General features: G+C 38.4%; 1 protein-coding gene and 1 pseudogene across 3 annotated transcripts in view; both read left to right on the top strand.

Annotated features, from left to right (window-relative positions):
- The first annotated feature begins 11,740 nt into the window (after positions 1 to 11,740).
- Positions 11,741 to 20,312, top strand: part of LOC103235724 (UDP-glucuronosyltransferase 2A2) — a 61,977-nt gene continuing 53,405 nt past the window's right edge. For 2 of the 3 annotated variants that reach the window (XM_073017809.1, XM_007998760.3), the window contains exons 1-2: positions 15,746 to 15,818; positions 18,727 to 19,495. In XM_073017809.1, coding sequence (XP_072873910.1) covers positions 18,781 to 19,495 — 715 coding nt within the window. In that variant the 5' untranslated portion in view covers positions 15,746 to 15,818; positions 18,727 to 18,780. Of the gene's footprint in view, positions 11,802 to 15,745; positions 15,819 to 18,726; positions 19,496 to 20,312 lie in introns of those variants that run through there. The other variant, XM_007998756.3, reaches the window with a different exon arrangement.
- LOC103235723 (acetyl-CoA acetyltransferase, cytosolic pseudogene) lies at positions 12,328 to 13,593 on the top strand (annotated as a pseudogene).

Raw genomic sequence — 20,312 nt, 5'->3', positions numbered from 1 at the left:
TTGTAGTAAAGATAATGGCCTCCATATCTTAATTTGAATTTAGTATCAGTATGATGCTGGCCCCATAAAATGAGTTAGGGAGGATTCCCTGTTTTTCTATTGATTGGAATAGTTTCAGAAGGAATGGTACCAGCTCCTCTTTGTACATCTGGTAGAATTTAGCTGTGAATCCATCTGGTCCTGGAGTCTTTTTGGTTGGTAGGTGATTAATTATTGCTCTAATTTCAGAACCTGTTGTTGGTCTATTCAGGGATTCAACTTCTTCCTGGTTTAGTCTTGGGAGGGTGTATGTGTCCAGGAGTTTATCCATTTGTTGTAGATTTTCTAGTTTATTTGTGTAGAGGTGTTTATAGTGTTATCTGATAGTAGTTTATATTTCTGTGGGATCGGTGGTGATATCTCCTTTATCATTTGTTATTACGTCTATTTGATTCTTCTCTCTTTTCTTCTTTATTAGTCTGGCTAGTGGTCTATCTGTTTTGTTGATCTCTTCATAAAACCAGCTCCTGAATTCATTGTTTTTGAAGGGTTTTTTGTGTCTCTATCTCCTTCAGTTCTGCTCTGATCTTAGTTATTTCTTGTCTTCTGGTAGCTTCTGAATGTGTTTGCTCTTGCTTGTCTAGTTCTTTTAATTGCGACATTAGAGTGTCAATTTTAGATCTTTCCTGCTTTCTCTTGTGGGCATTTAGTGCTATAAATTTCCCTCTACACACTGCTTTCAATGTGTCCCAGAGATTCTGGTATGTTGTGTCTTCTTTCCCATTGGTTTCAAAGAACCTCTTTATTTCTGCCTTCATTTCATTATGTGCCCAGTTGTCATTCAGGAGCAGGTTGTTCAGTTTCCATGTAGTTGAGCCGTTTTGAGTGCTTTTATTAATCCTGAGTTCTAGTTTGATTGCACTGTGGTCTGAGAGACAGTTCGTTATAATTTCTGTTCTTTTACATTGGCTGAGGAGTGCTTTACTTCCAACTATGAGGTCAATATTGGAGTAAGTGTGTTGTGGTGCCAAGAAGAAGGTATATTCTGATTATTTGGGGTGGAGAGTTCTGTAGATGTCTATTAGGTCCACTTGGTGCAGAGCTGAGTTCAATTCCTGGATATCCCTGTCAACTTTCTGTCTCATTGATCTGTTTAATGTTGACAGTGGGGTGTTAAAGTCTCCCATTATTGTTGTGTGAAAGTCTAAGTCTCTTTGTAGATCTCTAAGGACTTGCTTTATGAATCTGGGTGCTCCTGTATTGGGTGCCTATATATTTACGATAGTTAGCCCTTCTTGTTGAATTGATCCCTTTACCATTATGTAATGACCTTCTTTGTCTCTTTTGATCTTTGTTGGTTTAAAGTCTGTTTTATCAGAGACTAGGATTGCAACCCCTACTTTTTTTTTTTTTTTTTCCATTTGCTTGATAGATCTTCCTCCATCCCTTTATTTTGAGCCTATATGTGTCTCTCCAGGTAAGATGGGTCTCCTGAATACAGCACAGTGATGGTCTTGACTCTATCCTACTTGCCAGTCTGTGTCTTTTAATTGTAGCATTTAGCCCATTTACATCTAAGGTTAATATTTTTACGTGTGAATTTGATCCAGTTATTTTGATGTTAGCTATTTTGCTCACTTTTTTTTTTTTTTTTCCATTTGCTTGATAGATCTTCCTCCATCCCTTTATTTTGAGCCTATATGTGTCTCTCCAGGTAAGATGGGTCTCCTGAATACAGCACAGTGACGGCCTTGACTCTATCCTACTTGCCAGTCTGTGTCTTTTAATTGTAGCATTTAGCCCATTTACATCTAAGGTTAATATTTTTATGTGTGAATTTGATCCAGTTATTTTGATGTTAGCTAGTTATTTTGCTCATTAGTTGATGCAGTTTCTTTCTAGCATTGATGGTTTTTACAATTTGGCATGTTTTTGCAGTAGCTGGTACTGGTTGTTCCTTTTCATGTTTAGTACTTCCTTCCGGAGCTCTTGTAATGCAGGCCTGGTGGTGACAAAATCTCTCAGCATTTGTTTGTCTGTAAAGGATTTTATTTCTCCTTCATTTGTGAAGCTTAGTTTGCCTGGATATGAAATTCTGGGTTGAAAATTCTTTCCTTTAACAATGTTGAATATTCGCCCTCACTCTCTTCTGGCTTATAGAGTTTCTGCCAAGAGACCCACTGTTAGTCTGATGGGCTTTCTTTTGTGGGTAACCCAACCTTTCTCTCTGGCTGCCCTTAACATTTTTTCCTTCATTTCAACTTTGGTGAATCTGACAATTATGTGTCTTGGAGTTGCGGCAATCTCTGTATTTCCTGAATTTGAATGTTGGCCTGCCTCGCTAGGTTGGGGAAGTTCTACTGGATAATATCCTGAAGAGTGTTTTCCAACTTTGTTCCATTCTCTCTGTCACTTTCAGGTACACCAATCAGATGTAGATTTGGTCTTTTCACGTGGTCCCATATTTCTTAGAGGCTTTGTTCATTTCTTTTTACTCTTTTGTTTCTCTAAACTTCTTTTCTCATGTCATTTCATTCATTTGATCTTCAATCATTGATACCCTTTCTTCCACTAGATCCAATCAGCTACTGAAGCTTGTGCATGTGTCAGGTAGTTCTTGTGCCATGGTTCTCAGCTCCATCAGGTCATTTAAGGACTTCTCTACACTGGTTATTCTGGTTAGCCATTCATTTAATCTTTTTTCAAAGTTTTTAGGTTCTTTGCAATGGGTTTGAACATCCTCCTTTAGCTTGGAGAATTTTATTATTACAGATCATCTGAAGCCTTCTTCTCTCAACTTGCAACTTGTCAAAGTCATTATCCATCCAGCTTTGTTCTGTTGCTGGTGAGAAGCTGCATTCTTTTGGAGGAGAAGAGGTGCTCTGATTTTTAGAATTTTCAGCTTTTCTGCTCTGGTTTCTCCCCATCTTTGTGGTTTTATCTACCTTTGGTCTTTGACAATGGTGACATACAGATGGGGTTTTGGTGTGGATGTGCTGTTTTTTAGTTTTCCTTCTAACAGTCAGGACCCTCAGCTCCAGTCTGCAGCTCCCAGCATGAGCAACACAGAAGATGGGTGATTTCTGCATTTCCAACTGAGGTACCAAGTTCAACTCACTGGGGCTTGTAAGACGGTGGGTGCAACCCACAGAGAAGGGCAGGACATCACCTCACCCAGCAAGCACAAGGGGTCAGGGAATTCCCTTTCCTAGCAAAGGGAAACTGTGACAGACAGTACCTGGAAAATTGTAACACTCCCACCTTAATACTGTGCTTTTCCAATGGCCTTAGCAAATAGCACACTAGGAGATTATATCCCACACCTGCCTTGGAGGGTCCCACACCCACAGAGCCTTGCTCACTGCTAGCACAGCAGTCTGAGATCAAAATGCAAGGCAGCAGTGAGGTTGGGGGAGGAGTGTCTGCCATTGCTGAGGCTTGAGTAGGTAAACAAAGCAGCCAGGAAGCTCAAACTGGGTGGAGCCCACCACAGCTCAAGGAAGTCTGCTTGCCTCTGTAGACTCCACCTCTGGGGGCAGGGCATAGATGAACAAAAGACAGCAGAAACTTCTGCAGACTTAAATGTCCCTCTCTGACAGCTTTGAAGAGAGTAGCGGTTCTCTCAGAATGGAGTTTGAGATCTGAGAATAGACAGACTGCCTCCTCAAGTGGTTCCCTGAGCCCTGAGTAGCCTAACTGGGAGACACCTCCCAGTAGGGGCTGACTGGCCCCTCATACAGCCAGGTGCCCCTCTGAGATGAAGCTTCCAGAGGAAGGATCAGACAGCAACATCTGCTGTTCTGCAATATTTTGCTATTCTGCAGCCTCCACTGCTGAAACCCAGGCAAACAGGGTCTGGAGTGGACCTCCAGCAAACTCCAATTTCAATTTTCTTAAATGTATTAAGACTTGTTTTGTGGCCTATCACATGGTTTAACTTGAAGAAAGTTCTATGCACTATTGAATAAAATGTGCATCCTGCAATTGTTGGATGAAATGTTCTATCTATCTATCTAACTATCTATCTATCTATCTATCTATCTATCTCTCTATCTATCTATCTATCTATCTATCTATCTATCTATCTATCTATCTAGTCCATTTGTTCCAAGGTGTAGTTTAAATCCATTGTTTCCTTTGTGACTGTCTGTATTGATGACCTGTCTAGTGCTGTCAGTGGAGTACTAAAGTCCCCCATTATGATTGTGTTGCTGTCTCGCTCATTTCTTAGGTCTATCGGTAATTGTTTTATAAATTTAGGAGCTCCAGTGTTAAGTGCATATGTGTTTAAAATTGTGATATTTTACTGTTGGTCAAGGCCTTTTGCCATTATATAATGATCCTCTTTGTCCCTTTTAAATTCTCTTACTTTAAAGTTTGTTTTATCTGATGAAAGAATAGATACTCCTGTTTGCTTTCGGTGTCCATTTGCATGAAATGTCTTTTTCTAGCCCTTTACTTGAAGTTTATGTGAGTCCTTATGTGTTAGGTGAGTGTCCTGAAGGCAGGAGATAGTTGGTTGGTGAGTTCTTATCCATTCTGAGGTTCTGTATCTTTTAATTGGAGCATTTAGGTCATTTACACTCAATGTTAGTTTTGAAATGTGAGGTACAATTGCATTCATCATGCTCTTTGTTGCCTATGTGCTTTGGTTACTTTTTTGGTGGTGTTGTTTTTGATTTTAAACTTGTACTTTTGTTTTATAGGTTCTGTGTGATTTATGCTTTAAAGATGTTCTGTTTGATGTGATTCCAGAATTTGTTTCAAGATTTAGAGCTCCTTTTAGCAGTTCTTGTACTGGCTTGGTAATGGTGAATTCTCAGCATTTGCTTGTCTGAAAATGGCTGAATCTTTCCTTCATATATGATGCTTAGTATTGCTGGATACAAAATTCTTGGCTGATACTTGTTTTGTTTGAGGAAGCTAAAGATAGGGCCTCATCCATTCTGGCTTGTATGGTTTCTGCTGAAAAATCTGTTGTTAACCTGATAGGTTTTCCTTTATAGGTTGCCTGGTGCTTCCGTTTCATAGCTCTTAAGATTCTTTCCTTCATCTTGACTTTAGATAACCTGATGGCAATGTGCATAGGTGAAAATCTTTTTGCAATGAATTTCCTGGGTGTTCTCTGTGCTTCTTGTATTTGCATGTCTAGGTCTGTAGCAATGCCTGGGAAGTTTTCCACAGTTATTCCCCCAAACATGTTTTTCAAGCTTTTAGAATTGTCTTCCTCCTCAGGAACACTGATTATTCTTAAGTTTGATTGTTTAACATAATCCCAGACTTCTTGGAGGCTTTGTTCATTTTTTCTTATTCTGTTTTTTTTTCTTTGTCTTTGTTAGATTGGGTTAATTCAAAGACCTTGTCTTTCAGCTCTGAATTTTTCTTCTGCTTGTTCAGTGCTATTGCTGAGACTCTATAGAGGATTTCACATTTCTAAAAATCTGCCAAAAGTTTCTGGAATTTTTGATTTTTTTTTTCTTTAAGCTGTCTATTTCCTTCAATATTTCTCTTTCAATTCTTGCACCATGTTTTTGGATTTCCTTGCATTGGGTTTCACTTTTCTCTGGTGCCTCCTTGATTAACTTCATAACTAATCACCTGAATTCTTTTTCAGGTAAGTCAGGAATTTCTTATTGTTTTGGAGCCATTGCTGGGGAGCTAGTATGATTTTGGGGGGTTGTTGAAGTGCCTTCTTTTGTCATATTACCAGGGTTGGTTTTCTGATTCCTTCTCATTTGTGTGCGCTATGTCACAGGGAAGGTCTAAGGCTGAAGGTTGTTGTTCAGATTTTTTTTGTCCTATGGGGTGATCTCATGATGCAGTACTCTTCCCCTTTTCCTGTAGATGTGACTTCATGTGAGCCCAATTGCAATGATTGTTGTCTCTCTTCTGGTCTTCTGGGTCTAGCCACCCAGTGAGTCTACCTAGCTCTGGGCTGGTACCGGGGGTTGTCTGCACAGAAACCTGTGATGTGAACCATCTATGAGTCTCTCAGCTGTGGATACCAGCGCCTGTTCCATTGGAGGTGGCAGAAGGTGCAATGAACTCTGTGAGGGTCCTAGCTTTGGTGGTTTAATGATCTATTTTTGTGCTGCCTGGCCTCCTGCCAGGAGATGGCACTTTCCAGAAAGCATCAGCTATAGTAGTGTGAAGAGATACCAACAGTGGATGGGACCCCAGAACTCCCAAGGTTAAATGTCCTTTGTTTTCTTCTACCAGGGTGAATAAGGAAGGCCCATCAGATGGGGGTGGTATAGGCCTGTGTGAGCTCAGAGTATCCTTGGGTGGGTCTTGCTATGACTGCTGTTGGAGATGGGAGTGAGACTTCCAGGTCACTGGAGTTGTGTACCTAGTAAAGAGGTGACAATGTGCTAGCAGCCCTTGCTTGCTCTTGGTGCCTCCTCGGCCTTGGTGTCTGCTCTGGCTGCCCTGGAAGAGCTCTTCAGCCCACCGCTGTGCTATGGGCACCCCTTTCTGGGGCTGGCAGAGGCTGAAGCTAGCTCCTTCTGCTTGCAGGGAGGTATGGAGGGAGAGGCATTGGCAGGAGCAGGACTGCGGGTGATCGCGGGCCAGTGCAGGGTCTGAGTGGGCACGGGCTTGGTGGGCCCCACACTCAGCACAGCAGTTGGGTGCCTATGGGGCTTGATTGGAGGGACAAGCTCTCTCTGGGCTGCTGGAGTGCCTGGGCTAGGTGCCACAAAGTCCTACAGTGAGTGCCATTGAGAGGTGAAGCTGGATGGTCTTTCAGGTCGGGTAGGGACCTGGAGAGCTTTTCTGTATAGCTAAAGGTTTGGAAACGCACCAATCAGTACTCTGTGCCTAGCTAAAGGTTTGGAAATGCACCAATCAGCACTCTGTGTCTAGCTAAAGGTTTGTAAATACACCAATCAGTGCTCTGTGTCTAGCTAATGAGGTAGGGGACTTGGAGAACTTTTGTGTCTAGCTAAAGGATTGTTAATGCACCAATCAGCGCTCTGTATCTAACTAAAGGTTTGTAAGTGCACCAATCAGCACTCTGTCAAAATGGACCAATCAGCTCTCTGTAAAACGGACCAATCAACCCTCTGTAAAATGGACCAATCAGCAGGAAGTGGGTGGGGCCAGATAAGGGAATGAAAGCAGGCCACTCGAGCCAGCAGTGGCAACCTGCTTTGGTTCCCTTCCACACAGTGGAAGCTTTGTTCTTTTGCACTTCACAATAAATCTTGCTGCTCCTCATTCTTTGGGTCCTCATGGCCTTTAAGAGCTGTAACACTCAATGAAAGGTCTGTAGGTTCACTCCTGAAGCCAGCAAAACCATGAACCCACTGTAAGGAATGAACAATTCCAGATGCACCGCCTTTAAGAGCTATAACACTCACCGTGAACCTCTGCAGCTTCACTCCTGAAGTCAGTGAGAACATGAACCCACCAGAAGGAAGAAACTCCAGACACATCTGAACATCAGAAGGAACAAACTCTGGACACACCATCTTTAAGAACTGTAACACCGCGAGGGTCCACGGCTTCATTCTGGAAGTCAGTGAGACCAAGAACCTACCAATTCCAGACACACTAGGAGGAGTAGGGCTGCCTCTGCTGAGTCATGTAGCTTGTCAGGTAAGTGGGGGAAAGCCAACAGTCACAGGCCTCACTCAGCTCTCATGCAAACTGAAGGGCCAGTCTAACTTCCACCATGTCCCCCTCAACAACCTGGAGTCTGTTTCCAGGTGGAGGGTGAGATCCACTTGAAAACTTGCCTGAGACTTTCCACCTCCCAGCTGCCAAAGAAAAAGGCTTTAGTTTTGCCCCCTGTCTGTGAAGTCTGCATGCTGGATTCATGCCCTCCTCCAAGTACTGGCCAGGAGGCTTCATGCCTCATTCAAATTGTTACAAAGTTCAGGTAGAGAATTCCTTCTGCCTGTGGTATTTACCCCCTACTTCTCTGGCCAACCTCCCAGTGGATCCCTGTGGTGCCAGGCAGGTATGGGCTGCTTGGGGGACCCAGCGAGCTCCCAGGGCCTTTCTGCTATTTCTCCTACCACTGTATTTCACTTGACTCAGCTCTCTAACTTGACTCAGCTCCAGGTAAAGTCAAAAACTCAAAAACTTCCCTGACAAGCAGACATTCAGATTCTCTAGTGGGGGTGTGTGTTGAGAAGAGAAGGGTCTCCCTTTACAATTTCTGCAGTTGGGACACCCACAGTATTTGTGGTGTCTCCTGGGTCCTGAAGAAACAGTCTGCTTCCATCATAGGATCTGTGGGTCCTCTCAGGATTACCGGTTTGCTCTTGCAGTGAATCTTGAGCTAAAATTCACAGTGCAAACCTCTGTCCCCTGCTATGTCTGGAACTGCAATCTAGTCCTGCTTCCCATCTGCCATGATGCCTCAGTCATCACAAATGATCTTTCAATAACATTGTGACTAAGCATGCATACTCTGTAGTCAGATCATATACATTTAAGTACTGCTTGTGATATTAAGTTTCTGAGTGATACTGGGCAAGTTACATAAGCTTTCTATGCTTTGGCATTTTCATCTGAAAATGGGAAAATATAATATTACCTACCTCAAAAGGTTGTTGTAAGAATTAATGTACATAAAATACTCAGAATAGCATATGGAATATTGTAAGTACACCACAAATGTGAAATTACAAAAAAAAAAAAAAAAATACTGAAAATGCAATGAGATAAAATTTACATTGAAGTAATGTGTATAAAATGAATCACAGGAAGAGAATCATTCACAAGAATGTAAAATTTGAGAAGCCATTTAAGAATGTATCGTGTGGTAGGGTGTTTGCCATATGGTCCTCAAAATTCTCCCACTATGACCCTAGGCTTGGCCAGGTCACTTGTTTGATCTAATAGAACTCTACAGAAGTAAAATATGACTTCAAGGCATAATCCTTAAGAAAGCTTGCAGGTATTATCTTCACTTTTTTGAGACAATGCCAGGGTGCAGCTAAATGGAGTTTCTTTTTCTTTTTTTCTTTTTCTTTTTTTGAGATGGCGTCTCGCTCTGTCACCCAGGCTGGAGTGCAGTGGCTGAATCTCGGCTCACTGCAAGCTCCACCTCCTAGGTTTATGCCATTCTCCTGGCTTAGCCTCCCAAGTAGCTGAGGCTACAGGTGCCCGCCACCACGCTGGGCTAGTTTTTTGTATTTTTTTAGTAGAGACGGGGTTAGCCAGGATGGTCTCCATCTTCTGACCTCTAAATGGAGTTTCTTTACATAGGAGTCTAAGAACATTGTTTCAAGAGAGTGAGGGCAAGGGTCGACATCCAAAACTTAAGTGAAGCCACCTTAGACAATCTGTCTAAGTGGACTGCATTATGGTTCTCCAGAGAAAGAGAACAAAGAGGATGTGTGTGTGTGTGTGTGTGTGTGTGTATGTGTATGTATGTAGAGAGAGAGATATGTAAATTTATTTTAAGGAAACCCTTCCTACAATTGTGGAAGCTTGATAAGTCCAAAATCTGTAAGGTAGAACAGCAGGCTTGAGACTCAGGGAAGAGTTGCAATTTGGGTCCAAAAGCAGTCTGCTGGCAGAATTTCTTCTTATTTAGGTGTGATGTTAATTACTATTAAGGCCTTCAACCAACTGGATGAGGCCCACCCACATTGTGAAGAATAATCTGGTAAAATATTATCTCATTCCCAAAACACCTAGACAGAAATATTTAGAATGATGTTTGACCAAATATCTGGGCACTATGATCCAGCCAAGTTGGTACAAAAATTAACCATCATATAGAGCCCCCAGGATGACTTTTGCTGCATGAGGTGTATACAGGGAAATCAGTAGAACTGTCCAACTGAGCCCAGCACAAACTTCTCACCCCCAAAATTGGTAGCAAATAAAATGATTGTTAGTTGAAGCTACTAAATCTGAAGGGACTTTTTTTTTGCAGCAATAAACAACTGATACACATAGGAAAAATAACTCAGAAATTAAAATGAAAAGAAAATATTTGACATGAATTTTTCAAAATGCTTTTTAAACCTTGATAAAAAAATAACATACATGGTATGAAATATTGTTGTTTTTCAAAGAAGTTTATTGGTTAACCTTGAAGTTGATGATAGTTTATCCACTATTTCTCATTAATTATAAGTGGTGAAAATTGTTGTCATTGAATTGGGTAAAATGAGTCATTTCCAAGAAAAGCTTCACCAATTTAAACTGTTTTCTTGTTACAGAGTTAGTCAGGTCTTTGCCTGTCAGTCTTCATGGGAGGATGAGTAGAATAACAGTGATCTTTTACACCTAGAAAAGTATTGGTATCATAGAAAGTCTTCAGGCCTACTGTGTCCAGTGTTCATTACCATTTTTTGTTATTTTGAGTCTCTCCTTTGTCAAGTTGAGAATCATGCTGTTCAATATTTTCAAAGTTACTGGCTTTTCTCATTCTGTCCTAGATAGAAATGTAACCACTTGTAGCAAGTAAAAATCTTGGACAAGCAAAAAAAAAAAAAACAAACAAAAAAATCTTTTATATTACAGTTAATACATTTGATATGAATTTTACAGTACAGAAAACCAAACAGAAATTTTTAAAAAATAGTTATCAATTATTTGGCTTCAAAGGAATGTGTGTGTGTGTGTGTCTGTGTGTGTGTTTGTGATTGGGATTATAAAAAGAAAATAAATAGAGTATGATCAAATAGATTTGAGTGAAAACTATGGTAATCAAAAAAATTAACACACATGCTGTGTTACAAGTGTGAAGGCAAAAGATATATTACTATAAGTGAAAAGACTCAGAAAAGTTTCCATTTGAGGGCTCATGTTGAAATATTTGCATGAAGACTCATTTTATTTAGCTGAGAAGTTAGTTATTTTAGCTATTCAAAATGGAGAAATCATGATATGAAGCACACACATTACTTCTCTTTTATCAAGATTGAACTTGCACCCCATAAACTGATGAGTATTTGTAGTCAGATGTATGCAATCCAAGCTGATGTGAACTTGAAGACTTGTGTGGGGCCTCCACTGTTCTCCTTTATTTCCTCTTTAATGTCATCACACAAAGTGTGTCTCTGTGGGACTATGCCATACCTATTAGCTGTATGAAATTTATTTCCACATTTCCATAAGTTTGTTTATCAGCAAAAACAACAAATGGTGATGTTCTATCTCAATACTTAGTTATTGCTAAATATGACATATTTAGGACACTATGCCAAAAAACATACTAAGTTTTTTTTGCTACTTCAAAATATTTACACAAAGAAACAGCAGTAATTTTCTTCCCCAAGGATGGTGCATAATGAAGGTGTGCAACTCTAAAAAAGTTATTTCATGATCTAAATTACTATCTTCTTTCTGGCAAAGATCAATTAAACCACCCACTTTCATCATCATGAATCAGGAAAATAAATATATAAATAAATAAAAATAAAGATATTTTAATTTTTTAAAATTTCTTTTCATAATAATAATAAAAATAACTGTTTCATGCATTTGAGGGACATTAAATGCTCATACTTATTCATAACAATCTCGAGATTACTAATTATTGTCTATCTTATTTTAGATATATCCTGACATACTTGGTTAGCGGGGGTAGGGGCAGAGATCATGAGAGTAAATGCAAAATTCAGGGCAAATAGTTGCTAGGGAACCAATAGAAGGTTACACCTTTGACAAAAGGTTAATCTGCTTCACAGTGTAGTGGGTGGAAAATGTTAAGTATAAACGACTTTACGTAATCTTTATTCCATTTAAGATCATATTACTGATTATATTATGCTTATTCACCTAGGATTTATTTACATTCAGCTTCTTCCTTAATGTCAAATGAGTGCTGTTAAAGTTCCTTCAGGAAACTTCAGGTAAGAAACTAGAAAACTTCATGATAATCAATATAAAATGTATGTTTAAATTTATTTTCCATTTTCTTCTTAAAGAAATATCAATCATCGAAAGGTTGGTTTAGCTTTTGGTTTGTTTAATTGCTTACCCATGAAAGCGTTATTAGTTCTAATTTATAATTTGAGGGATTTTTCTCCCAGATTTTATACTTCAAAATAATTTTACAGATATTGAGGGAACTATGTGGACAGAGCAGTAAGTTGAGAGTTTTGTCTAAGTGTGAATACACAGTCCTCTTTAGGGGTTCTTCTCATGCCTCTTGTTCCTACCAGTGGAGAGTTGTTTGTTCCTTCATTAGATGACACATAAATTAACAAATAAGAAACTTCATACTGACATATGGCGAAGGCAAGGATAATGTACACAAGTGACCACTGTGGTCTTTAAGACAACACATGAGGGGGCGACCTGTGGGCTGCGAGGAGGAGCCTTGCCTAACTTGCAGGCAGCGCAGGGCAGACAGGGGCAGGAGAAGCGTTCGTGGGCAGGATGAATGCAGGCTCAGATCCTGTGGTCATCGTCTCGGAGGTGCGGACCATCATAGGTTCCTTCAATGGTGCCTTAGCTACTGTTCCTGTCCAGGACCTGGGCTCCACTGTCATCAAAGAAGTCTTGAAGAGGGCCACTGTGGTTCCTGAAGATGTGTGTGAGGTCATCTTTGGACATGTTTTGGCAGCAGGCTGTGGGCAGAATCCTGTTAGACAAGCCAGTGTGGGTGCAGGAATTCCCTACTCTGTTCCAGTATGGAGCTGCCAGAAGATCTGTGGGTCAGGTCTAAAAGCTGGGTGCCTTGCAGCCCAGTCAATAGGGATAGGAGACTCCAGCATTGTGATTGCAGGAGACATGGAAAATATGAGCAAGCCTCCTCACTTGGCTCACTTGAGAACAGGAGTAAAGACAGGTGAGATGCCACTGACTGACAGTATACTCTGTGATGGTCTTACAAATGCATTTCACAACTGTCATATGGGTATCACAGCTGAAAACATAGCCAAAACATGGCAAGTGATTAGAGAAGATCAGGATGAGGTTGCAGTTCTGTCTCAGAATAGGACAGAGAATACACAGAAAGCTAGCCATTTTGACAAAAAGATTGTACCAGTTTTGGTGTCATCTAGAAAAGGTCTTATTGAAGTTAAAACAGATGAGTTTCCTCTCCATGGGAGCAACATAGAAGCCATGTCCATGCTAAAGCCTTACTTTCTTACCGATGGAACGGGAACTGTCACCCCAGCCAACGCTTCAGGAATAAATGATGGTGCTGCAGCTGTGGTTCATATGAAGAAGTCAGAAGCTGATAAACATGGGCTTACACCTTTAGCACAGATAGTTTCCTGGTCCCAAGTGGGTGTGGAGGCTTCCATTATGGGAATAGGACCAATTCCAGCCACAAAGCAAGCTGTTACAAAAGCAGGTTGGTCACTGGAGGATGTTGATATATTTGGAATCAATGAAGCCTTTGCAGCCCTCTCTGTTGTCATAGTTAAAGAACTTGGATTAAACCCAGAGAAGGTCAACATTGAAGGAGGGGCTATAGCCGTGGGCCACCCTCTTGGAGCATCTGGCTGTCGAATTCTTGTGACCCTGTTACACACACTGGAGAGAACGGGAGGAAGTTGTGGTGTTGCGGCCCTGTGCATTGGGGGTGGGATGGGAATAGCAATATGTGTTCAGAGAGGATGAATTGCTTAAACTTTGAACAACCTCAATTTCTTTTTAAACTAATAAAGTACTAAGTTGTTATATGTGAAATCAGAGGATCAAAACACAGATGGAAACCATTTCCTACATCACAAAAACCCAAGTTTGCAACTTCTTGTACTTTAATGCGTAATACTTAACTCAAGGTACAAGACAATTGCATTTAACATTGTTATAAATAAAAGAGACATCAGATCAATAAAAAAAAAAAGACAACACATGAATAATAGGATGTAAGATGTCATCCTCAGTGGGAATTTTATTTTCTTAATATTAATTAATAGATTTTTAAATATTTATTTTAAAATCTACTTTAAATATAAGTTTTATGCTATAATAAGTTTCATGCTATAAATCAAGTAAGTTTTATGCAAAATTAATTTTATTTATTAAAAAAAGAAAAACGATGGCCGGGCACGGTGGCTCATGCCTGTAATCTCAGCACTTTGGGAGGTGGATCACCTGCGGTCAGAAGTTCAAGACCAGGTGAAACCCGTCTCTGCTACATATACAAAAATTAGCCAGGCGTGATGATGGTCGCCTGTAATCCCAGCTACTCGGGAGGCTGAGGCAAGAGAATAGCTTGAACCCGGGAGGCGGAGGTTGCAGTGAGTCGAGGTCATGCCCTTGCACTCCAGCTTGAACAACAGGAGTGAAACTTTGTCTCAACAACAACAACAACAAAAAACAAAACAAAACAAAAAAAAGACATGAAGTTTTACTAAAGAAAATACTGCTGTAAAAGTAATAACCAAGTAATAACCAATTGTGTTAATATTAATGACATGCTTACTCCTTTTGGGTGCAACTGTTAACCAGTAGAAGGCATCTGAGTTATCAGTGGCGAATCCTTACACGTCTGCAGCAACTTCAATTCTTGCCTCCTCAGAAGAAAGAATTTGACTGAGGGGCATAAGGAAGAGAAGATGAGACTGACACGAGTTTCAGAGCAGGAGTGAAAGTTTATTTTAAAGGCTTTAGAACAAGAAAAAGAAAGGAAAACTCACTTAGAAGAGACTCAAGTGGGCACCTGAAGTGCCCCGTTTAACCTTGATCCTAGGACTTCATAGGCTCGCCTCTTTTCCATGATTTTTCCTTTAGGGTCGGCTGCCCACATGTACAGTGTCCTTCTTATCCTTGGGAAGTGAGCCTGCACGGTCTGTTTAGGAAGCTGTATGTATGCTCATCTGAGGCTTTCTTCCCTTTTTTGGTAAAGTGTCCCTGGGTGGTCACACTTCAACATTTTGCCTCTTAATGCACGTGCCCAGGAAGTTGCCCCTCTCTGGCATCTGCATTCACTTAATTCTTTAATGTTAACAGCTGTGGATCATAGAGACATTGTCTCTCCCAGGCACTGGCTGCAAAATTCTCATTTTTAGAGAGGCAGTGTGATAATCTTCGAACTGTCATTCCTAATGCCTATTTAATTACCTGTAACACAATTAAGCAAAGTATATATTTTATTATCATTGTCTAAGATGAAAATATTTGAGTATGCTAACTTTTGAAATATGTTAATTTTTTTCTCTGAACTCATCAGCTTTCACAAATATTGTAATCATATTACACTTAGGTTATTTTTATTTTTAATTTTTGTGTACATAGTATATATATGTATATTTTATGACATATTTGTGATGTTTTGATACAGGGATAAAATATATTTCTTTCAAAATTTTTCTGGCAAGGGCAGATTAGCTTTTCAGTGATTTTAAGATCAGAATAATTACAAACACAAATTCAGACCCACATTTTAGGCAAAATCTTTCTATTTAACAACCTCTTTAAGCCTTTTGTTGTCAATATAACTTCATTTAGTTTTCTATTAAATTTGAAAACACAAATCAATCTAAAATTTAACCTGACTAGTGTGAGAAATTTTTTAATAGTGATCATATTTCTGGCTATTTATGCTGTATCAGCACATCACATGTATCACATGAATTTATGCATCTATTATGTAGTCCACAAAAATTAAAATTGAAAACACTAAAATTCATCAGTGGCATAACACCTTTGTACACACTGCTTGTCATGTACATCCAGGTACCCTGTACTTCAACACGAGTATCAAATGTCATACCTTTCATGAAGACTTTCCTATCCTCCACTCTACCCTTAATCCCCCCAAAAAGCTGTAAGTAATCTGTACGGATCTCTGAAAACACTATACCTATGTCATTTCATATGAAGGCCCTTGTTAATTTCTCTAGGGAAGAGAAGAGAAGGGATTGCATGAAAAAGATAATACATTTTAAACATCACTTTTACTCCAGGTAATATACTTGTGGCTTAATAAATACAATTGTATCTATTTAAATATATAGTTTTCTTATATGTTGTATTATTACATAATTTATGGTATTTATTGTATATTCATTTTTAATATATTAACAAGTATGCTTATTTTATTTTATTACTTTATATTCTCAAACTCAAGTTGTTTTTAATTTTCATTTTATATATGAGAAAATTAGGTCTAATAAATGTTAAACAGCATAATGTTAAGCTAGGATTCTTTGGCCTAATTTATTCTAAAATCTAAATTATGTTTATAATATCTTGCTTACTATAATGTATTACAGTGATTTTTGTCACAGATATGTATGTATTTTTCTTATCTTCCACTGATAGACTATAAAAGTAATATGAGAAAGATCTCTTGGATTCCTCTTCTACCTAGTAGGTACTGCTGTGTGTGAATAATAGGTACCCAATAAACACATAGTGAAGCAGCTTAAGGTCACTGGAGCAGTCTCCCTGTCTGAGGTATTACCCAGAGGTCTTTGTCTTAGGACCAAGAAAATTAAGGTGCATGGACATCAAGGGTGGGGTTGGAGTGAAAGTCTAGTAAGTGAAAGGGGAAAGTTCTCCACAGCAGAGAGGGGGACTGAGAGGATTGCCATTTCTCAGTTGAATGCAAAGACTTTTATAAACAAGCCAATGGGATGGGGTGTTTTTTATTTGCAAAGGTGCGAATTTCTCACAACTCCACCCACTCCCTCTTGTGTGCATGCAGGCCCTGAGTTATTCCATATTATCCTGTTTCCTTACTGTGCATGTATCAGGAGATGGAATTTTCCATTGCAGACATGCCTGGTTCTGTGTAACTAATCTTATCTGTGCACGTGCAGGCATGTATTAGGCAAGCTTCCCTGTGTAAGTTCTCTTATCTGAAGAGGATAGGAACAAAAAAGAAAAGGAACATGCTCACTGAAGCCCACAGTGTGTATATGTATATGTCTTTTGCTGGTTACAAAAGACAAGGGTCTTTTATGGTTGACCTTGCCTCTAAGGTTGTGCAGCTTCAGGCTGCCTTTTTGTTAGAAAGAATTTTACCAAAGGACCTTGTTCTAACTATCTGCCTAACTGGTTTCTTGATTTCTCCTCTCTCAATAGTACTTGAATAAAATACCATATTTTAGTTATCTAAAACTGGATCTGATTCCCAGCCAATAAATAAAATGAAGAAAATAACATCAGTGAATCATGACATCCTAGTGAATCATGACAATTATTTTAAAGTTTCTTGCCAAGTCATTATGAACAAGGCTGACACCAGGAAGGCAAAAATTTTCTGCACACCATAACATCTTCTGCAGAGAGCCTAGAATGGAAATAAATTCAAGGAATTTTATGATCACTCTGTTAAACTTTGAACAGTACTTTATAAAAGTAATTGTTTGAATGAAACAGTTGATGTTTTCATAGAGATTATCTTTCGTAATGGGAGAGCTTAGAAGAGATGATTTTATGACAGCACTAAGAATATAGCATTTTTAATTTCAGAAGGTTTATTAACACAAAAAAGATCACTCTGCTTATTCACAGACACATACATACAAACATAATATTTTCACAGAGATCGCTTTACTTACTTGATCCGATATTATCCAATGTGTGTTACACAATTTTGTATTGTGTTATCTTGCTTTTGGAAGGCTGCTATTCATATAGATTCCTTAGTTGGTAAGGGGACATGATACATTTTGATGGGGCAATCTATCCCAGTGGTTAATACAATAGGCTGTGGGAGTTAGAGATCCTTAAGATTGCTACCATTAGTTCCCATCTTTTATTTATTCTTATTTTAGGGGTTCAAGTGCAGTTGTGCTGTCTGGGTACATTGTATAGTGGTGAAATCTGAGCTTTTAGTGTACCCATCACCCAAATAGTGTACACTATATTTCCATTGTACCCAATAAGTAGTATTTTCTTATTTTGCTGTAGGAACATGGCAAGTTATTTAATCTCTTTGGGCAGTGGTTTCTTTTTCTTTGATGTGGGAATAATTATAAAAGATCCATAATTGGATCTTTTTTAAAATAAGCAAGAAATGAAATTAACGTGTTAAAGAGTTTGCATAATGTCTGACATACAACGAGGACTTAATAAACGCTAGCAATCATTGAAAGGTGAGTCTAGATGTCAAGTAGCTGTTTTTCATGCAGGCTAGATAGCTTTTGAGCAGCACTTTTGGTAGATGTATGCTTGACTTAGTAATTCTCTTTAAATAGCTCCTATTCACTAGTAACATAACCTATAATCTCTTGCACATCTTTTATTTTATTCATTTATTTATAATATTTACTTGGTGATTAACATAAACTATTTTTGTAAACATGTTACTAAAGTAGTTATAAATATAGTATATGTGTTATACATATTATTTATAAGTATTTGAATTTATAAATATTTATAGTAATATATATTTATAAATATCATTTGACATAATGTTATATAACTATTATTATAATGTCTAATTGTGACAAATGAAATTATATTAATGCATTAAAAATTTTAAAACTTACAGTATCAACAACTTTAAATTTCTGAATGAGTTTTGGTCCTAAGGTTTCAATATCTAGACCTGAATGTAGAGTTGACATATACAGAAGCTTTATCTAATTTAATTGTAAAAATTTAACAATTATGAAACACACAAAAAGGGTTGGAGGATTAAGTTCAAAAGGAGGATTAGACAGCAGGAATCATACTAAAACATTAAAATTAAAGCAACAGGTTGAGAAGTAAGACACATTACCCATACATCTGTAAATACCCTAAAATATGGAGCTACTGTGACTAGTATCACTTTATAGAGAGAAGGATTTTAAGGGTATTAATGGTTTGCCTCAAAACTGAGAAATCCTTTTATCTTTCCTTTTCTTTTTACTTTAAAAGCAGAGAAAAACTTTTGCTTCACATCTCATCAAATCTTCTGCATCAAGCCACATCATGTTAAACAACCTTCTCCTGTTCTCCCTTCAGATAAGTCTCATAGGAACCACTCTTGGTGGAAATGTTTTGATTTGGCCAATGGAAGGTAGTCATTGGCTAAATGTTAAGATAATTATAGATGAGCTCATTAAAAAAGAGCATAATGTGACTGTCCTAGTTGCCTCGGGTGCACTTTTCATCACACCAACCTCTAACTCATCTCTGACATTTGAAATGTATAAGGTGCCCTTTGGCAAAGAAAGAATGGAAGGAGTGATCAACGACTTCGTTTTGACATGGCTGGAAAATAGACCATCTCCTTCAACCATTTGGAGATTCTATCAGAAGATGGCCAAAGTTATCAAGAACTTCCATATAGTGTCTCGGGAGATCTGTGATGGTGTTCTTAAAAACCAACAGCTGATGGAAAAGCTAAAGAAAAGCAAGTTTGAAGTCCTGGTGTCAGATCCAGTATTTCCTTGTGGCGATATAGTAGCTTTAAAACTTGGAATTCCATTTATGTACTCCTTGAGGTTTTCTCCAGCCTCAACAGTGGAAAAGCACTGTGGGAAGGTACCATATCCACCTTCCTATGTTCCTGCTGTTTTATCAGAACTCACCGACCAAATGTCTTTCACTGACAGAATAAGAAATTTCATCTCCTACCACCTACAGGACTACATGTTTGAAACTCTTTGGAAATCATGGGATTCATACTATAGTAAAGCTTTAGGTATGTAACAAATTTTGTTTCTATTACTTGAATTTGAGAAAACAGAACTTTGTGGAGCCCCTTCTTTATTTCTCTATGTCTACTCTTTTTTTAATTCCAAGCATTGATATACTATGTATTACTATCACTTGATAGCACAAAAGAAGATAAAAGACATTGTACTCCAGAAGTACAGTGTGTTGTTTTCTAATTGCATGGACTTAAAGATATCAATTTAGTTCTTTTAAGGATAAAATATAGTGACAAATACTTTAGTCTAAAAGTCAGGCTGTATCTTATGTAGATATTATGCTCAAAATAGAAATTGCCTAGAAACTACAGGGATGTGTGGAGAAAGCCAGAAAATGTTAAACTTTCCACAAGCCTATTATTAATACAGACATTATTATGCATGTTTAAGAGCATACATGTATGTTGATAATCTCTGATCATCATTTAATATTAAGGCTCATAAAGAAACAAAATACATTAAGGCTTTATCACCTTTAATTGTAAGGTGTGAACTAAAATCATTGATCTGGATGATTTATCCATGCTAAGCTTATTTAACTTGCTTAAGTGTGATATGGTGTTCACCTGATAAATAAAAATGTAATCAACGGTACTAACATCAAAAAGCCTATATTGATCATGTTGATATATTTATGAACATATTTGTCTAAAAATCAAACAGGCTTTGTCCATTTTTTTGCTTTTGAATTTTATCATTTATTCTTCATTAATTATAGATTTCTTACTCTTTACTAAACAGTCTTTTAGGTAGGAAGACTAAAATAAAGTCCATCGGTTCAAGGATTTCACAAACAGATAAATCAGA

This window comes from Chlorocebus sabaeus, chromosome 7, assembly GCF_047675955.1.
Source record: "Chlorocebus sabaeus isolate Y175 chromosome 7, mChlSab1.0.hap1, whole genome shotgun sequence".
NCBI lineage: Eukaryota > Metazoa > Chordata > Mammalia > Primates > Cercopithecidae > Chlorocebus > Chlorocebus sabaeus.
This window is presented reverse-complemented; position numbering and strand designations above follow the sequence as displayed.